This window comes from Xiphias gladius, chromosome 14 (genome assembly GCF_016859285.1).
Source record: "Xiphias gladius isolate SHS-SW01 ecotype Sanya breed wild chromosome 14, ASM1685928v1, whole genome shotgun sequence".
Lineage (NCBI taxonomy): Eukaryota > Metazoa > Chordata > Actinopteri > Istiophoriformes > Xiphiidae > Xiphias > Xiphias gladius.
In genome coordinates this window covers 9,935,847-9,952,937 of record NC_053413.1, presented here as the reverse complement: position 1 = coordinate 9,952,937, position 17,091 = coordinate 9,935,847, and the positions used below count along the sequence as shown (strand labels likewise).

Sequence of the window (17,091 nt, the reverse complement as noted above, 5' to 3'; positions counted from 1 at the left end):
GGCCGCAAGGAGGCAGCGCGAGTCTACAAAGAACGCGGCAGCGCGGCACGAGACCTCACACTGTCCTGTGCGTTGTTCTGCAGGAGTCTGGGTTTTTTTGTTTTTTTTTTGTTTTTTTGTTTTTACACATCTCACTGAAGTTAATGAATCCGAGGTACTCTGAGGTAACTCAAAATGTAGTCTACACTTATAAAATTTAAAGAGTGGTATGTATGTTGAAAAGAACACAAAAATCACTATACATATGGTATCTCCATGAGGACAAAACTAATAATTTCTGTTTCCTTTTGGGAGATCATTTTTATGAGCATGAATTAATTTGACATTCCCCAAACCAGATTTCCATTGAGTTTATAGGACTTAAAAAAAAAAAACACAAATCTTGATTATTGCCCTGTCAACATTACAGAAAGATCAACTAAGCGTAATTAGTTTATCCTTCAAAGGATATAAACTTTGTGTAGTCTCTTGTGCTTTTTTTAAAATTGTTTTTAAGACCAGTGTCTACATTCAGCTTAAAAATTCAGTTACACAGCCTCCTCCAAGTTGAAAGAAAATTGTAATAATTAAGGGTAAATACCTGCCAATTGTAAACCAAAACCTCTACTAAACCATTAACAAAACAGCACTTGTATTGCAGTGAGAGGAACAAATAACTTCCATTGTGGATGGCATTTGACATAATTTAACAAAACGTTCTTCAGATCTATGAAAGCCCTAAATCATAACAACCTACAGTATTCATTATCCAAAGCCTACAAAGAATGATTGCTCAGTACATCACCTTTATCTATTCTTTTTTTTTTCTTTTTTCTTTAAAACAGAGAAATGCGCAGAGGCTGGGCAACTTTAAAGATACCAAATTGAAACATTTATTTTATCTTTATACATTTGTGTTTAAACAAACAGCATTATGCTTAAAAAATTACAATCAATGTTTTATACTGACTTGTCACACAAATGTATTTGTAAAACAAAAGCAAAATCCTGAATGCACACAAGAGTGTTAAAATTCAATATTTAAAGACCGACATCCCCTGGCGAACCCTCGTGTTTACATTACAATCCAAAAGTGTCTATCTACCTGCTTTTGAGCGGAGCCCAACCACGTGGGCAAAGATGGTGACTCCTCTGTAGTTGGCTTGAGCGCACACAAAAAGCCTAATACTTTAGATAAAAAGTTCCAAACCACCACAAGTTGACCAAGAAAAGAGATATGCCTTTTTATATATGTACATACACGCACACACACATATAAAGTCTCTGCTGTGTAAAATATTTCAGTCCTGAGGGTTGAAAAGGCAACTTAGTTCTCAGCTCAGTGTGGTCCCCTTGTCCGCCATTCACTGCGCTCTCTGTTTTGTAGAAACATCATGTGGATGTTCTTTCAGTGAGAGCAGCCCTTAAACTGCTGTGCTTTTGGTCCCGATATGTGGCCGTGCAAACTCCACAAAGTCATCAATAAGGACCGGCCATGCTCCTATCGAACGAATGAACAAACAAAACTAACTTAATAAATTGACTCCAGCATGGGTGAAGACATGACTATGGATAACAGTGAGATTTCAATATTGTGTACACCATTCTTAAAGTTTGTGAGGGAGTAATTGTGGGTCAAAGATGTTTCCACACAGCTGATTGTGAGCACTGTACAAACCTTCCTCATCATAATTCGACATGTCATCTGTGATCATTGTGCTGAAGTCTAGTAAGAGGTTCCAAGTGTCTTTAGGAATTGATCTTTTGTGGTGCTCCTGCAAAAGGTGTAGGTCAAAGTTGAAGCAACACAATGAGAAATAAGAATATTTGAATTTTTAGAGTAGTCTTTAGTGCGACAATTAACTTACAACTAAAAACCTGTTCCACAAGTCCAGGAACTTGAATCTTCCAACCAGGACTAAATTCCAATATGCAATTGCCATTTCTAAATCTGTAAGAAAACCAGAAATAGGTCAATATACATTTTAAAAAAACAAAAACAAAAAAAACAAACAAACACCACCACCAACAACAACAAAAAACTGTTAATATGATGAGCATGAACACACTCTTACCCAAACCTTTCTGGCCAGGATTCTTTGCAAAATTAAATGTAAACTGGTAAAAGTCCTTAAATTTCCCTTGGTCCTTTAACTCTTGCTCCATCTTTGGCAGCTGAGCTTTTAACTTCTCTATACTGTCACACCTGAGTAAACAAAGCAAACTGTTATTTTTGGACAAAGACGTATTTCATTGAATTACATTAATCTTTGTTTAATCTAAAATTGAGCAATTACTAAACTTTGTGCTGCATACTTAACTGATTTGTCGAACAAAGCACAGTGCATTCAGAAATTATCCAGACCCCTTCACTGTTTTTTACATTTGTTATGTTGCAGCCTTATGATAAATTATTTGCATTCATTTTTCCCCCTCATCAAACCACACTCAAGACCCCGTAATGACAAACTGAAAACAGAATTTTAGAAATTTTTGCAAATTTATTAAAAAAGGGGGGGGGGGGGTAAATAAATAAAATAAAATCACATTGACGTAAGTATTCAGACCCCTTGCTATGACACTTGAAACTTAGCTCAGGTGCCTCCCATTTCTCTTGATCATCTTTGAGATGTTTCTAGACCTTGATCGGAGTCCACCTGAGGTCAGTTCAACTGATTGGCCATGATTTGGAAAGTGACACACCTTTCTACATAAAAAGGTCTCACAGCTGACAATGCATATCAGAGCAAAAACCAAGCCATGAGGTCAGAGGAACACCCCACAGAGCTCAGAGACAGGATTGTGTTGAGGCACAGATCTGGGGGAAGACTACCAAAAAACAAAACAAAACAAAAAAATCTGCTGCATTGAAGGTTTGTTAGAGCACAGAGGCCTCCGTAATTTTTAAATGGAAGTTTTTCCCATCTCCACACGAGATCTCTGGGGCTCAGCCAGAGTGACCATCGGGTTCTTGATATCCTCTCTTACCAAGGCCCTTCTCCCCCAGTTGCTCAGTTTGGCTGGGCAGCCAGCTCTAGGAAAGGTCCCGGTTGTTCCAAACTTCTTCCACTGAAGTATTATGGAGACCTCTGTGCACTTAGGAACCTGTCTCTGAGCTCTGTAGGCTGTTCCTTTGACCTCATGACTTTGTTTTTGCTCTGATATGCATTGTCAGCTGCGATACCCTATATAGACAGGTGTGTGCTTTTCCAAAGCATGGCCAATCAGTTGAATTGACCTCAGGTGGACACCAGTAAAGGTGTAGAAACATCTCAGGGAAGCACCTGAGCTAAATTTCAAGTGTCATAGCAAGGGGTCTAAATACTTTGTCATTTTGATTTCAGTTTTTCATCTTTAATACATTTGCAAAAAATTTAAAAATCTGCTTTTTGCTTTTTCATTATGGTGTGTATACTAGAGATTGACAAAAGAATTTTTAATTTTTTTTTTTTTAAGAATAAAGCTGCAACATAACAAAATGTGAAAAAATTGAAGGGGCCTAAATGCACTATAACTAGTTGGCTTACTTGTGACCTCCAAATGAAACCTGGAACCTCCACAATGGTAAGTTTTACAGAAAATTTAATGTGTATCTACAGTATCTAAGCATTCAAAAATGCTGTGCACACTACACTGTTAACATGTTTGAATGGATCATTAAATGGGATACAGTTTAAGTGACTATGGTTACAAAGACTGCATGGTTGCCATATTACCACAATTAAATCTAGAGCTCACCGCCAAAAAGGGGCATAGAGTTTGCATTTTTAAATTAATAAATACATTAATAAATGTGATGTCTTCTGATTATTAGTCACACAATTCAAGGGCTTTTTATAAGGATTTACCACAATCCTTTTGATGACTCTCGGACGTACTATCTACAGCAATCCTACCCAAATTTAAGTCAACATTTGAATTCTAGCACCCTATGTACTTGTGGTCTGTGAATTAATAATGTTTAAGTCCACTTCACAGAAACCAGAGGAGCAGTTTCAGAAGAGAGCAAAGTTTGTTCTCTGTTTGTACAAACTGAAAAATGCATTCTTACCCCTGTTCAGCCATGCCATCCATGAACTCCTGTTTTGAGAACTCGCACTGTGTTGCTGCCCTGAACTTCCAGGCTATGAGGAGGACACTTATACTGGCCGGATCCAAACCCATGTCATCACAGAACTGCTGGATCCCATCGATTCCAATCTTGTTGTCATCATGAGGATCTAGGGGTAGGGGTTAGAAGAGTGAATTGATTATTAATTCATAGCCAAATGGAAGTGTTTTTCAATGAATAACACTGAATATTTTCAATATTGCATTGTGTTGATTTAATACTCTATTTTCTATACAATTTGTAACAAACTGGAAATTGGCTTGAGCATTGTAGTGGTGCTTTATTCTCATACATTAAAAAGGGTTTCCTTACCTCTGTATCTGTTGTAAAGCTGCTCAAGCTTCTTCTTGTCTAAGGCTCCCTTTAGATTTGAAACATAGAGCTCTGGATTTTGGAAAAATTTGTCCGTGGCAACATCTAGTTTCCAGTCATTCTGTGACAGACAGGTCAGTGCAGTCTTCTCATTGGATTGTGTGAAAATCATGAACTGGCGAACTTTATCCTTCTGTGAGGACTTCAGCTTGTTCTGAACAAAGACAAGCACGCAACACATTATTCAACAAAACTGTTGTTGCAATAATATCGATTAGACTATGGCAAAGAACAATAACACAATCAAAAACAATTGTCAAATACAATAACTACAATTATCTGTTGACCAACATGGAATTTTTCGACAACTGCTTATGACTGCAGGACTCTTACCATCCAAAATGTCACATAATTAACACGAAGGATAGGCTCGTTGTTAGCCACATAAACACTGAACCATGGTGAAACACATCTAAATAACAGTGACAGAACTAGCAATAACATGCGATCCTGACAGTATTTAATGTGTTAGCTGGCTGGTATGTTTACAATTATAACAATGAAAAAGCAATCTAGTCTAAAATCCTGTCGACATCTATTCATAGCTAACGTTGCTGCAGTGTATGTATTTGTCAGCTGGCTTAAATGCTAGCAAGCTTAGCTAGCTAACTGGGCGAGCTGGCTAGTCTCACCGTGAGCTACTCGGCTAATGCTAACGAAGAGAGCTACGTTTGTTTGCATTATACAGAGGGAATATAGCGTCATTGGTGCTCTTTCTTGACTACATTAATTACCTCAAAGTGAGAGTTAATGTGTATGAGCGCTGTTTACATTTACACCACGGCACCAGAGTAAAAAGAGTGATTTCTTACCATGTTTGTCTTCGCCCGACTCCCTCTCCTCCCATCCAGCTGGCTAATGCGTGTAAAGTTTTTACGGGTCACGTAAAAAACTTTTCCGGTTGAAGCATCACTCTTCAAGCTAAAGGCACAAAATGACTCGCTCCTCAATTATACCATATCCTAAACTGGTAAATTGTTCGCTTTCGATCAATTGCATAACACATGATGCCCATTTATCGTAACACTTTATCAAAGTTCAATAGTTATTAAACGAATTTGGAAATATTAACAAGTGCCCCTTTTATTTTGAAGCAACTTGTCGGAAGTGACTGTAGAAATCATGGAAATAAGATCGTTCCTCCGTGTTCGACCTGTCAGGCGTCGTTCTGGATGTTTAGAGTTGCCCTTAAAAGATTTCAGAACATATGGAAATCGTACAGACACAGATTTGTGCCTTGGGTTGCACTGAACCTGTCTAAAAATGAGAAAACTCTGCGGCAGGTGACGGAGGGCTCCAAAGACAAACTGGTCCCAGATGAGGAGGTATCGCAGAGCCTGCTAAAGCTCTTCAGAGTCCTGCTCAGGAGTCATGGGGCTAATCACGCAGAGCCCCGAGCACCCCAAACTCACTTTCCCAGACAGGTAACAGATGAAGAAGTGCAGTATGGAGGAAATCCAGGTTGTGGACATGATGCCATGTTTCATTCTCTGGGATTCTGCATTGACCGGAAGACTAGCACTTTGCCCTTTGCCGGAACTGGAGTGTTTGTCACCAAGGGATTTGTACCCAAAGGAGCTACAGTTGCCATGTACCCTGGCACAGTCTATCAAGTCTATGAGCCTATTCTCCTCCAGTCCATCAGAAACCCTTTTGTATTCAGGTGTATTGATGGTGTCTTGATTGATGGAAATGACAAAGGCATCTCCAAAATGGTGTTCAAGTCATGCAGTGGCAGGGACAGAATAGGGCCCTTCATGATGAGTGACACCAGCTGGCTGACAGCCACTCCACAAAACCCACTTGCTGTGGGTCAGTATGTGAACAACTGCTCTAACGAGTGGCCTGCTAACGTGTGCTACCAGGAGTATGACGTGCCAGACAAGTTTCCCATTGAGCTCCACCAGTATCTCCCTAATGTGAAGTACAGCCAGGTCATACAGAGGCCTTTGCGCTGTGTTGTCCTCGTATCACTCAGAGACATTACAGCAGGGGAGGAACTGTTCTCCAACTACTACACCATTGTGCATTAGAATCAAAATACACTGTTCAGCTTTGGTGTCGGAACTGAGGGAAAATTAACATTGTCATCATTGTTTGTATTCAATGGCAAAATGACTCATTTTCAAAAACATCCTCTTTGTACACACAGCAATACTCCATTAAGGAATAAAGGCAAAGCCTGTCTTGTATGGTTTATTGTAATATTCAAGACTGTTCTTATTTGACCGCTTTTGAAGGGTTATGTAGGAATATACAGAAAGATCCAAGATGAGTTGGGCCAGGCCACATAGGATCAGTATATTCCAGACTTGACCATGGTGGCAGAAGAGGTATTCAGATCCTTTACTTAAGTAAAAGTAGCAATACTTTAATTTAAAAATATCCCATTACAAGTAAAAGTTGTGCATTCAAAATTTTATGTGAGTAAAACTATCAGCAAAATTCACTTAAATATCCAGAATAACCCTTTTTAGAGTGTTATTTATTAACTAAAAACTATATTTTATATCAATGGATTGTGATTATTGATGTATTTATGTCTACAGCATGCTGTAATAGAGATGGAGGTAATACTGCTGGGAAGTGTAATCTATAACAGTGGATAAAGGTGCTCATAAGTTTTGGATGTAAAGTTAACCCTTTAAAGGAACTAGTAACTAGCTGTCAAATAAGTGGGGAGGAGTAAAAAGCAAACGATTTCCCTTTGAAATGTAATGGAATGAAAAGTAGATGAAATTGAACTATTCAAGTAGAGTACATCAAAATTGTACAATTCTGAGATGGGAAAAACTCAGATACAAGCTCAGTTCTTTCAACCTTGACATCACAAGGAAATCCCTGCACAAAATGTGTTCATTCAGGGATCAAAGTGAAGTTCACCCACATAGGGGCAACAGTTGAGGGGACAATCTTCAGATACACCCACGGTTACACGGCCTCTAAAGAAGTTAGCTCTTTCATACGAAACAGTAACCAAATGATGACAACAGAGACACAGATGGTTGGCAGTAGAAGAACTGTGAGGGCATTACAGACTCTCTTCTCCACCTGGTCCACTATTCACACCAGTTACATATGAGAGGGACTGTGTACTTGTGGGTTACTGTTATGTTTTAATACCTATTTCCACTTTACTCTGACAGAGAGAATGCATTAAGCAGTCTACACCTGTGATTAGCAGCTGTGGTTTATACTTTACTCACTCACTGCTATCAAATATACCTCAAACCTTCTTAAATTAACTTATTAATGCAGGACCAAACCTAAAAATGTTTTCAAACACTGCATTAACGCCTTTATGTTCCTCTTCTAAACTTCCTCCCAATTAAGTGGCTTAATGATTATGGAGACTTAAATATTTTCTTTCAGCCTGTCTATTTTGTTCCTAACGTATTACACTTTATGTCATGTGCTCCACATGTATCGGCTTCACACAAACCCTCTCTCAAAAAATTGTTGCACAACCTTGTCGGGACGAATTTTGACCTGCCAGGGACACTGTAGCAGCCCAAGCACCAGTTATTACTGCAATATCCTTCCGCTGGGAAATATAGTGTAGAACAATTTTCACATTTTTGTCGGTTATTGACATACACCGTGGTATACTGCAGATGTTGAATAAAATGTAGTGTGATCCAAACATTAAGTCAGTCAACTGTGACTGCACTGTCAACGAAACTGAGCTTTTAGTTCATCAGTGAAAATAGTCCGGCTGCATAAAGGCAGTTGGCATCGCCGTCAGCGATCTTTCCAGTCGCATGCTGAAGTTGGGAACGGATCATGTCTAGCGATTCTGCTGATTACAACAGGTAAGAGCTCTCATTTTGGTCGCCTTTTTCAAATAATACTCGATCTTTAGGTGTAGTTATGCGCGCCACGCTGGTGTTTACTCTGTATGTTGCCGAATTACTTATTATCTAGCTAGCTAGGCCCCAACCGCTGTCAGGGCGATCTGGTTGCTAACACTTAGCTTTGTGACGTTAGCTACCCAGCTACACCGCAGTTCCAAACGTAACGACCCATTTTGAATTAAATGTGATATTTGTTTTAAATTATTATTACTATTATTATTGTTTTGTAGTGGCTAACGTAAAATCGTGTAAAGACCGGTATGTACTCTCGAAACAACGTTTTGCTTTCGTGGAATGGTCGGGGCAGGCCACAGCTCGGCCTAATTCTCAGGCAGCAGGAGCCACCGTTGGCAGCACAGGCCCAACTGTCCGACATATTGGCTAGCGGGGATCGAAGCAGAGCTTCACGTCGAACGGCCATAGATGCGACTTTCTCTTGGATACGCGAGTAAAAATGACCCACAGTGGGCGTGTGAGCCAGTCTGGAACCTTTTCGAGGTTACATAACCGGGAATTTTCTGAGGGGCAGGTAGTTGAGCCCTGCTCGTGGAATTTGACACGTGCGCCCAGCGAAGCCCCGGACTGTAACGAGATACTCTGGGCGTAACCCGGATCACCGTGGACCCGCTCAGTGCACATCTGACGTAGCTTTTACGTTTTAATCGCCCAAAAGTAATAAATGAACGTTATTTAGGAAGCGGTTGGACAAGTCTGATGGTAGTCCTCTCATGGCGTGACACGTGGTAGGCATGGCTGCCCGTTATACCTTGCCCGTGGTAGTAATTTATTCTCCACACCTCTTTCCTTCTCCGTGATGGGGATAAGATGTCAAAGTTGGCATGAAGTGAAATTTGATCCTTTTAACTTCTCTTTAACAGTTCAAGAGATAGAGACCATGGGGGGCCTGATGGAATGGAGCCTGATGGTGTCATTGAGGTAAAATACACATTAAAACGACATAAATATTCTTTTAACAGTGTAAAACCGTAATTTTTGAATTGATGTACTTACTTTCACTCACGAGCTATCATTCCTTCTTATCCAGAGCAATTGGAACGAGATTACGGACAACTTTGATGATATGAACCTGAAGGAGACTCTTCTCAGGGGAATATATGCATATGGTTTTGAAAAACCATCGGCCATTCAACAAAGGGCAATCATTCCTTGCATCAAAGGTACCGAAACAAAATTTGCTCAGAAGTGGATTATTTATATTTGAGTGAAATGATGCTTAACCATCTTTCGGGACTTACCCATTAATGGGGATAACTTTTTTCCATCACTGATCACTCAATACTGTTAAATAAGTCATCAATAACTCAGTTGTTATATCAGAAACTCCCTGTGTCAGCTGCATTGAGTCTAACCTGACACAATATTGTCAGATTTCTTGGAGACAAACTTTCAAACTAGCATTTCTCACATTTTGTGTTATGATTGAGTTGGAATAAATCCTATTTCAAATAATAATCTTTGTTCCCTTGCCATTAGGCTATGATGTCATTGCCCAAGCCCAGTCAGGCACTGGCAAGACGGCCACGTTTGCCATCTCTATCTTGCAGCAGCTGGACATAGAGCAGAAGGAGACTCAGGCTCTGGTGTTGGCTCCCACCAGAGAGCTGGCTCAGCAGGTATGCTGTTCCTGAGGTCACGATAACCTCATCAGTGTCTCAGACCTAGGCAGCATATTGAGGACACTGATTCAAGTGCTAAGGTACCATTTTTTTAAACTTGTCAAAATTCTGAAAATTTGAAACAAAGTACCCTCTTAAGATTGGTGTAGTCTCTGTCCATGGCTGCATTGGTCTAAAAGGTGATCTGGCTTGATTGAATTCATTGTGCTTTGTTGCTGTGGAAAACTGGGTGAAATGATGGCATACCATCTTTCGGGACTGACTCTTGAAATGGAGAGTTCCTTTTTATTTACTGATCACTTTAAACAGTTATTCTACACTTAAGTTTGCATGTCCTGCCATGCCATATGTACCACATTATCCTGAACTAGAGTCCCCCCCCCTTCCTGTCTCACCTAATTAGATCCAGAAGGTAATTCTGGCTCTGGGTGACTACATGGGGGCAACCTGCCATGCCTGCATTGGAGGAACCAATCTCCGTAGCGAAATACAGAAGCTCCAGGCTGAGGCCCCTCACATAGTGGTGGGCACACCAGGACGTGTGTACGACATGCTTAACAGGAGACATCTGTGTAAGTATCACAAGTCCTGTTCAGCAGGAAAGTTTTTTTATATGAACTTTATTTTTTGACTTCTAACACAGCATTTCTTACACAGCCCCAAAATGGATCAAGATGTTTGTTCTGGATGAAGCTGATGAGATGTTGAGTCGAGGGTTCAAAGACCAGATCTATGAGATCTTCCAGAAACTGAGCACAAACATTCAAGTGAGTTTCTTTTGGATACAGGCACAGCACTGACAGTTCACCAGTTTAATATGACGCCCTTCTGCATTAACAGATGTCTGCTATAATTGCGTGATCCAGATTTGATCTGTTTCATGCAATAATGCTAGCAGAGTATTGCGTGGAAGAAGATTACTGTGCACAGTACTGACAATGAGATGTGGTCGAACCTCTTTCTTAATGTTCATTGGCCTTTTTCTCAAGGTGCAGTGCCACAATTAGGTCTGCATTTAAATGTCTTACTTTTGTAACACTGCACCAAATTTTGACTTAGTGATAGTCTCTTGAGTCTTTATAGTAACATGTAATGTGTATTCTTCAGGTGGTCCTGCTCTCTGCCACCATGCCAGCAGATGTGTTGGAAGTGACCAAGAAGTTCATGCGAGACCCCATTCGCATCTTGGTGAAGAAAGAAGAGCTTACCCTCGAGGGTATCAAGCAATTCTACATAAATGTGGAGCGAGAGGTGGGTTTACTTACCAACATCACCATGTAACACTTTATTCAGCGATATTTTTAGCATTTTAGTCCTATAGTTTTTTTGTTGTTTTTTTTTTTGTGTATATCTATGAACATCATAGATTTCCCTTCTCTCTAAAGCACCCTGCTAAAACTGCAGGAGCCAAGCCTCAAAGGTTTAGCTCATGTGGCCGTGTAAGCATGGGTACACCAGGGAAGGAGATTAAAGGCACAGTATCGGAAATGAGGCTCGGAGGGATCTCTTTCTTAATATCCAGTGTCCTTTGTCTCAAGATCCTGTGTTACATGTCAGCTGCTCCTTTTTTAATTAATATGGAGTTGAACAGACGTTTGTTAAGCAGCCCCCCTGCAGGCTTGCATAATAATTTGTCAGGTTTACTTTGTACAGTTGGGAGTGCATTACTTAGCATAATGTCTTGTTTTTCATGGATTTCTCCAGGAGTGGAAGCTGGACACCCTGTGTGATCTGTATGAAACTCTCACCATCACCCAGGCTGTCATTTTCCTCAACACAAGGAGAAAAGTTGACTGGTTGACAGAGAAGATGCATGCTAGAGACTTCACAGTCTCTGCTCTGGTAACGATCTGTTCTCTGCCTGCTTGGCTTTACATCTGTTCCATTAGAAAAATACACTATTTGCTTATCTAAGCTTGTTAGTATTAATGCTGCATGTGTTCCTAACTAAAACTATTCCCTTTTCACAGCATGGGGATATGGACCAGAAGGAGCGTGATGTCATTATGAGGGAGTTTAGGTCTGGCTCAAGCAGAGTGTTGATCACAACTGATCTTCTGGTTAGTATGGGGTGCCTTAATGGATAATATATAAGAAATGTCAAATGATCAACTGTGAAGCTAAAACCCCAAATGTTCTTATCCTGCAGCAGTCCTAAAATGACCAAGCAGTCTAAACTTTTGGGAGATTAGGGCTTGTGCTCCACAATGGGTTCTTCTACTGTAGGAATCTGTTACTTATACACAAGCAACATTAACATGCGCACAATGTTTTAGCCCTCTGTCTCTTAGACTTGAATGCAATTGAAATGCCTTGTTTCTTTTTGTCAGGCTCGTGGGATTGATGTCCAGCAGGTTTCCCTGGTCATTAACTATGACCTTCCTACAAACCGAGAGAACTACATTCATAGGTAAGTCTGAGTCATAGATTACACCAAATGTGAACCTCAGGTCTCCGTGTGAGTCTAATTCGGCTCATCTTTACTCTCTCCAGAATTGGACGTGGTGGCCGTTTTGGCAGAAAAGGAGTTGCTATCAACTTTGTCACTGAGGAGGACAAGAGGATTCTTCGGGACATCGAGACGTTTTACAATACAACTGTGGAGGAGATGCCTATGAATGTGGCTGACCTGATTTGAGCCCTGAGATTTTTTTTTTTCCTTTTTTTTTTTTTGTTTCAAAACGCAGTGATAGCGATCGTCCACTTGCATTGTGCTTATATTATTCAAGGGGGAAAAAAACTTCTCAATGCTAAACCTTGGATCAGAATTTTGGTATGTGTTAAAAGCGAGGTGACTTCTATGGTGGTCCCTCTCGGACAGTTGTAGATTCTAACCTCGACAGCTGGCTGGTTGGAGCTACAAAGCCATGGGGTCTGTAAACATTAAGGTCCTTATCAGGTATCTCTTTCCATGTTCAATTAAGATGCGTGTATTAGATGTTCTCCACCATTTAGTAACTTACTTGTGGACTAAAAGGTATAAGTGCTGTATAAAGTCTGCAAATTATGTTATGCTAACATATGTGCGATGTATTGTGGGCCTGCTTAATAGAGGCACTTGTCATGTTATACTGTAGATTCACTTGCTTTTTGTTATCTTTTTGTGAATGTGTTAATTTAAATGTATCATATTTTTTATCCCACTTGCTCTATCAGAATTCCTCACTGGTTGGCCATATTTTGCTGACGTGGTTTTACCCTTACCAGAGTATATTGCTATTTCCCCACCTCTTGACTACTTTTCAGATTTCCTCCTCCCCAGAATTGTATGAATGTCTTAATAAACTGATATTGCTGTAAGTATACTGGCTTTGTCTGTTCTGGAGTACTAGAGTCCACACAGTTTTGTACTTGAGGAGAGATGAAGTTATTTGCGTTTTTATGTAGTACTGCGGCAAACACTTGAAGCTGCTGCTGCTGATGACCACAATCTATTAGTAACTGCTGGAACTGGAAAAGCCACCTATGCGCTCAACATGGCAGGTTTGAAGCACGATGCAGGGAGAATGGTTGGGCACAGTTGCGGAAGATTTGTGACCCAGCACCACCTACTGGTAAGCCAGCAGTAAGACCTTATCCAAGAAAATTGGCACACTAAAATCTATAGGGAACTAGTGTATGTCTTCCTCCTGTCAAAAGGAGAGGAAACTTTTTTAAAAATCGCATAATGTCTAACTCAACAACTCTTACACGTCAAAAAGTACGGACAGTCAAACAAAATATGACACGTCTTCAAATGTACCGATTTTCCATTGGTGCATTCATACATTTGAGACCTTTATTCTTGGGCAAAGAGGGCATTCAAGCCTTTGGCAGGACACATTTCTTATATTTGACGTCAGCAACTGTGTGTTTCCAGACAAGATCTAGAAAGATAAAGTCAACCCAATCCTCTCTACCCTGTGGGTTTCAGTACCATCCAAAATTATCATCAGCCTGGGCAAAACAGAACATTGCTGTAATGCCCATCTCTCCCTACCCTGTTCAATGTGAGATTGTGATAGGTATATATTGAAATGATCAAGTTTTTATGACCAAATTCAGTAGATTTTTAGCATTAAACCTACATCCTGACGAGTCAGTGGATTTGGGGAAACGCAATATTGTCCCAATTAGAGGTTCAACCTTCATGTCTGTGATTGACCCGTGGGTAAAGAACTGCTGTATTGGAAAACATAGGCCACGTAGGCTGACTTTTGTTACCTTTGGACAGAACCAGGCTAGCTGTTTCTAGTCTTAATGCTCAACTAGGCTAACCAGCTGCAGCTTGTATCTGTAGCGTCACATTTAATCTGTCCAGATGGGATTCAGGAGAAAAAAATAATTATTTTAGTTTAAAACAAACCTAAATTTTACTATTATTGTAGGCAATAAAAAGAGGAATTATAAAAATAATTTACAAATGAAATATTAATCAACAAGGAATAGTTCAAATTAAAAAGGGATTTAAAGAAACAACATAAAAGAGTCAATAAGTACATACTTTCATTATACATTAATGAATTCATACATAAATAATGAAATTTAAAAATTGGTTTGAAAATGCAGTTTAAAAAGGGGCAACCATCTCATTCCCTAGCAATCTTTTTCCGACATTGTTTAGGAGCAAGAATACCTTTTGAGGAACATAAGTGTGTGTGTGCTTTTTGCCTTTGGATTCCACTCTTAAAATGTCCATCACTGATATGCAGATATATATATATATATATCTGCATATCGAGAATTTTAAGGGACATTGCCTGTGAAATGGAGCACTGATCCTCAGATACCTTTAACTTCGGCACCCACCCTGATGTCTCCATCCCACATCCATGTCATACATCTACATATGACTTGACAGGTGATAGCCAATCAGAGAGCTTGTTAAATCCCATGGCTAATTTGCATTGTTTTACTTCGTTTAACCAGCGCAAGGCCCAAAGTGCCATGGAAAGGCTAAATGAGCAGGTAAGAGGAGAAGTTAAATGACAAAGCAAATTCAAATAGATAATAGGAAAAGAAAACGCAGCAGGGAGGTGGATATGCAAACGGGGGAGGAAATTCCCCTTTTAAATGCCTGATTAAAATCTGTATTCTTAATTCAGAGTTTGTGAATCCAGTTATTTATCTCCCTTTTTAAACTGCATTTTCTAAATAGATTTTTAAATCTCTTCCTATTTTTAACTATATATTGATGGATTCATATGTCAATTGTAAATTCTTTTTATAATTCCTCTTTTTATTGCCAATTAAAATATCCAATAATGAATTACCTTGTAATTTAGTCTATTTATTCATAGATTAATACATTAATCTGTAAACAAATGTATTTATTTATGCCATTTTTTACGTTACAATTAATTATTAATCAATGAAATGCTTTATTGCTATTTCCGTGACACTTGTGACCCTCCATTAACAGGGGGCTTAGTCCAAAGGTAATAAAAGTCCACCTACAGGTTTTACACCCAGGTGCTTGTTAAACAAGTGTGATATAACACGTTAACATTAAGTAGTGAGCTTTAAAGGTGCTGGAGATTAGATTTTGTAACCTTTGGACAGAATTGTGTTAGTTTCCTCATTTCCAGTTTTTGTGGTGGGAAAACTGTCTCCTGGCTGCAGTTTTATACTTAGCTTACAGTTAGGAGTGTGCTATCAATCTTGTAATCCAACTCATAGCAAGAAAGCAAATAAGGATATTTCCCAAAATGTTAAAACTCTTCCTTTAAGTCACTGGAAATTATTTTCATCCTCGCCAGATAAATTGGGCAAGCATCTTATCTGGATTGAAATTGAAATAAGAAGAGAAATTGGATTCAAAATTGGCAACATCTGTAAAAGGTTACAACAACGTACTAAGTATGTTCATCTTGAGCAAGCTTCTTCTCCCAAACCAGACAAATTTACCCACATGTGTAAATCCTGTGTGATACCTGTTATAACCGACCTACGGTTACGTTTTACCAGTTTCTGAAGAGCGGAGCCAATTCTTATTCCAAGATAGACTATCTCTTTAAAGGATTTTCTAATTTAAACGAATGTCACTGCATACTCATCATCTTTGAGTCAATATCTTAAAATCCACCCACAGGCGGTTTTGAAACCAGTCAGTTTCGGCAGTTTTAGTAAACAGATGTACGCAGCTGGTTGTGTTTTTATGCCCGTCTAAATCCTTTGTGTGAATTATTCTTTATGCGTTGCCATGGAAACAGAGCAGCTGTTTGGAGAACAACTAATCCAAGCAACAACACATTTCAGGATGAGATGTGAGCAATAAACGTACAGACAATTCACAGCGAGTCTAAATGAGGTGGGGAGGGGACAACATTTTCATGACCTTAAACTGGCAGACACTGACATGTTTATGTACGAATACCCATCTTTTAATATTAAAAGATGGGTATTCAGGGAGATGAAATTTGGTCAAACATTCAATATTCTCAATGAGGAAACCCGACTCTGCCTGCATCAGAGAAGAGGATATATAACACACTGCAGACAAACACAAGAAGTAATTCCAGAATTTTTTTTTTACTGAGAATAATACAACAGATAAATAACTACATCATCACGCACCTTCATTGTGTGAAAATCTTAATTCTATCTTGTTGCATTAAAAAGTCTATTTCACTCTAGCTCTGAAATGATAAGTCGGGACCGGTATCTGCCCCGTTCTGTTTCAATTAGTTGCAGAACTGAAAAACTTGCCATCATTTTTGTTTGTCCGTGAAGTTTTATGACATCGATCTCATGTCTGTTGAACACCGACAGAGGGCAAGCCTTAGTTATTATTTTTAGCAGTGCCAGAAGTCGGGGATATTTTTGGCTCCACATATCACATGTCAGATGGAAAGCACCTAACACAAAATCATAGTGAACTGTATGAACGCTCAGCCGCAAGTCCATTCCTTCACTTACAAAAAAGTGTTTGGGTAGTAAATTGTATAATAATTTCAGGCAAGATGTTTGCACTTCCACTCTAATGAGCCTCGTGTAGCACCTAAACCCACTCTGCAGCTCAGCAACCATATGGTTTTAGAGCATTGTTCTGAGTGCATGTGCTACAGGCAAATATACAGAGCAGTCTGCGGTATGGTTTAATGCTTCCCATGTAAACTCAGTGTGGTAAAAGTGTAAAAAAAAGGACATAATTTATGAC

The 17,091-nt window shown here is 39.4% G+C and overlaps 3 protein-coding genes and 4 non-coding genes across 7 annotated transcripts; 6 read left to right on the top strand and 1 right to left on the bottom strand.

Annotated features, from left to right (window-relative positions):
* Nucleotides 1-482: 482 nt before the first annotated feature.
* On the bottom strand, nt 483-5,566 carry dcun1d1 (DCN1, defective in cullin neddylation 1, domain containing 1 (S. cerevisiae)). The gene is made up of 7 exons (XM_040143275.1): nt 5,275-5,566; nt 4,403-4,616; nt 4,031-4,199; nt 2,055-2,185; nt 1,848-1,930; nt 1,658-1,754; nt 483-1,480 (listed from the first exon to the last, which is right to left on the bottom strand). The coding sequence occupies exons 1-7, from the start codon at nt 5,275-5,277 to the stop codon at nt 1,404-1,406; spliced, it is 774 nt and encodes a 257-aa protein (XP_039999209.1). The 5' UTR covers nt 5,278-5,566; the 3' UTR covers nt 483-1,403.
* setd9 (SET domain containing 9) lies at nt 5,557-6,652 on the top strand. Its single transcript, XM_040143274.1, has one exon. The coding sequence runs from the start codon at nt 5,635-5,637 to the stop codon at nt 6,493-6,495; it is 861 nt and encodes a 286-aa protein (XP_039999208.1). The 5' UTR covers nt 5,557-5,634; the 3' UTR covers nt 6,496-6,652.
* A 1,501-nt stretch (nt 6,653-8,153) lies between these two features.
* eif4a2 (eukaryotic translation initiation factor 4A) lies at nt 8,154-13,256 on the top strand. The gene is made up of 11 exons (XM_040143273.1): nt 8,154-8,274; nt 9,195-9,252; nt 9,362-9,494; nt 9,811-9,950; nt 10,357-10,525; nt 10,611-10,720; nt 11,061-11,204; nt 11,658-11,795; nt 11,924-12,013; nt 12,284-12,363; nt 12,447-13,256. Exons 1-11 carry the CDS (start codon nt 8,246-8,248, stop codon nt 12,589-12,591), a joined length of 1,236 nt encoding a protein of 411 aa, XP_039999207.1. The 5' UTR covers nt 8,154-8,245; the 3' UTR covers nt 12,592-13,256.
* LOC120799521 lies at nt 9,537-9,611 on the top strand. Its single transcript, XR_005708846.1, has one exon. It is a non-coding gene; the product is annotated as a small nucleolar RNA SNORD2 (small nucleolar RNA).
* On the top strand, nt 10,181-10,255 carry LOC120799520. Its single transcript, XR_005708845.1, has one exon. It is a non-coding gene; the product is annotated as a small nucleolar RNA SNORD2 (small nucleolar RNA).
* On the top strand, nt 10,777-10,958 carry LOC120799519. Its single transcript, XR_005708844.1, has one exon. It is a non-coding gene; the product is annotated as a small nucleolar RNA SNORA81 (small nucleolar RNA).
* On the top strand, nt 11,324-11,507 carry LOC120799518. Its single transcript, XR_005708843.1, has one exon. It is a non-coding gene; the product is annotated as a small nucleolar RNA SNORA81 (small nucleolar RNA).
* Nucleotides 13,257-17,091: the final 3,835 nt, after the last annotated feature.

Coding starts and splice junctions, on each gene's coding strand:
- dcun1d1 (XM_040143275.1), bottom strand. Junction 2,186..4,030: donor GATGGCATGGCTGAACAGGG/GTAAGAATGCAT, acceptor TTGTTTACTCAG/GTGTGACAGTATAGAGAAGT. Junction 1,931..2,054: donor TCCTGGCCAGAAAGGTTTGG/GTAAGAGTGTGT, acceptor GTTTTCTTACAG/ATTTAGAAATGGCAATTGCA.
- setd9 (XM_040143274.1), top strand. CDS start 5,635: ATGTTTAGAGTTGCCCTTAAAAGATTTCAGAACATATGGAAATCGTAC.
- eif4a2 (XM_040143273.1), top strand. CDS start 8,246: ATGTCTAGCGATTCTGCTGATTACAACAG. Junction 9,253..9,361: donor AGCCTGATGGTGTCATTGAG/GTAAAATACACA, acceptor CTTCTTATCCAG/AGCAATTGGAACGAGATTAC. Junction 10,721..11,060: donor AACTGAGCACAAACATTCAA/GTGAGTTTCTTT, acceptor TGTATTCTTCAG/GTGGTCCTGCTCTCTGCCAC.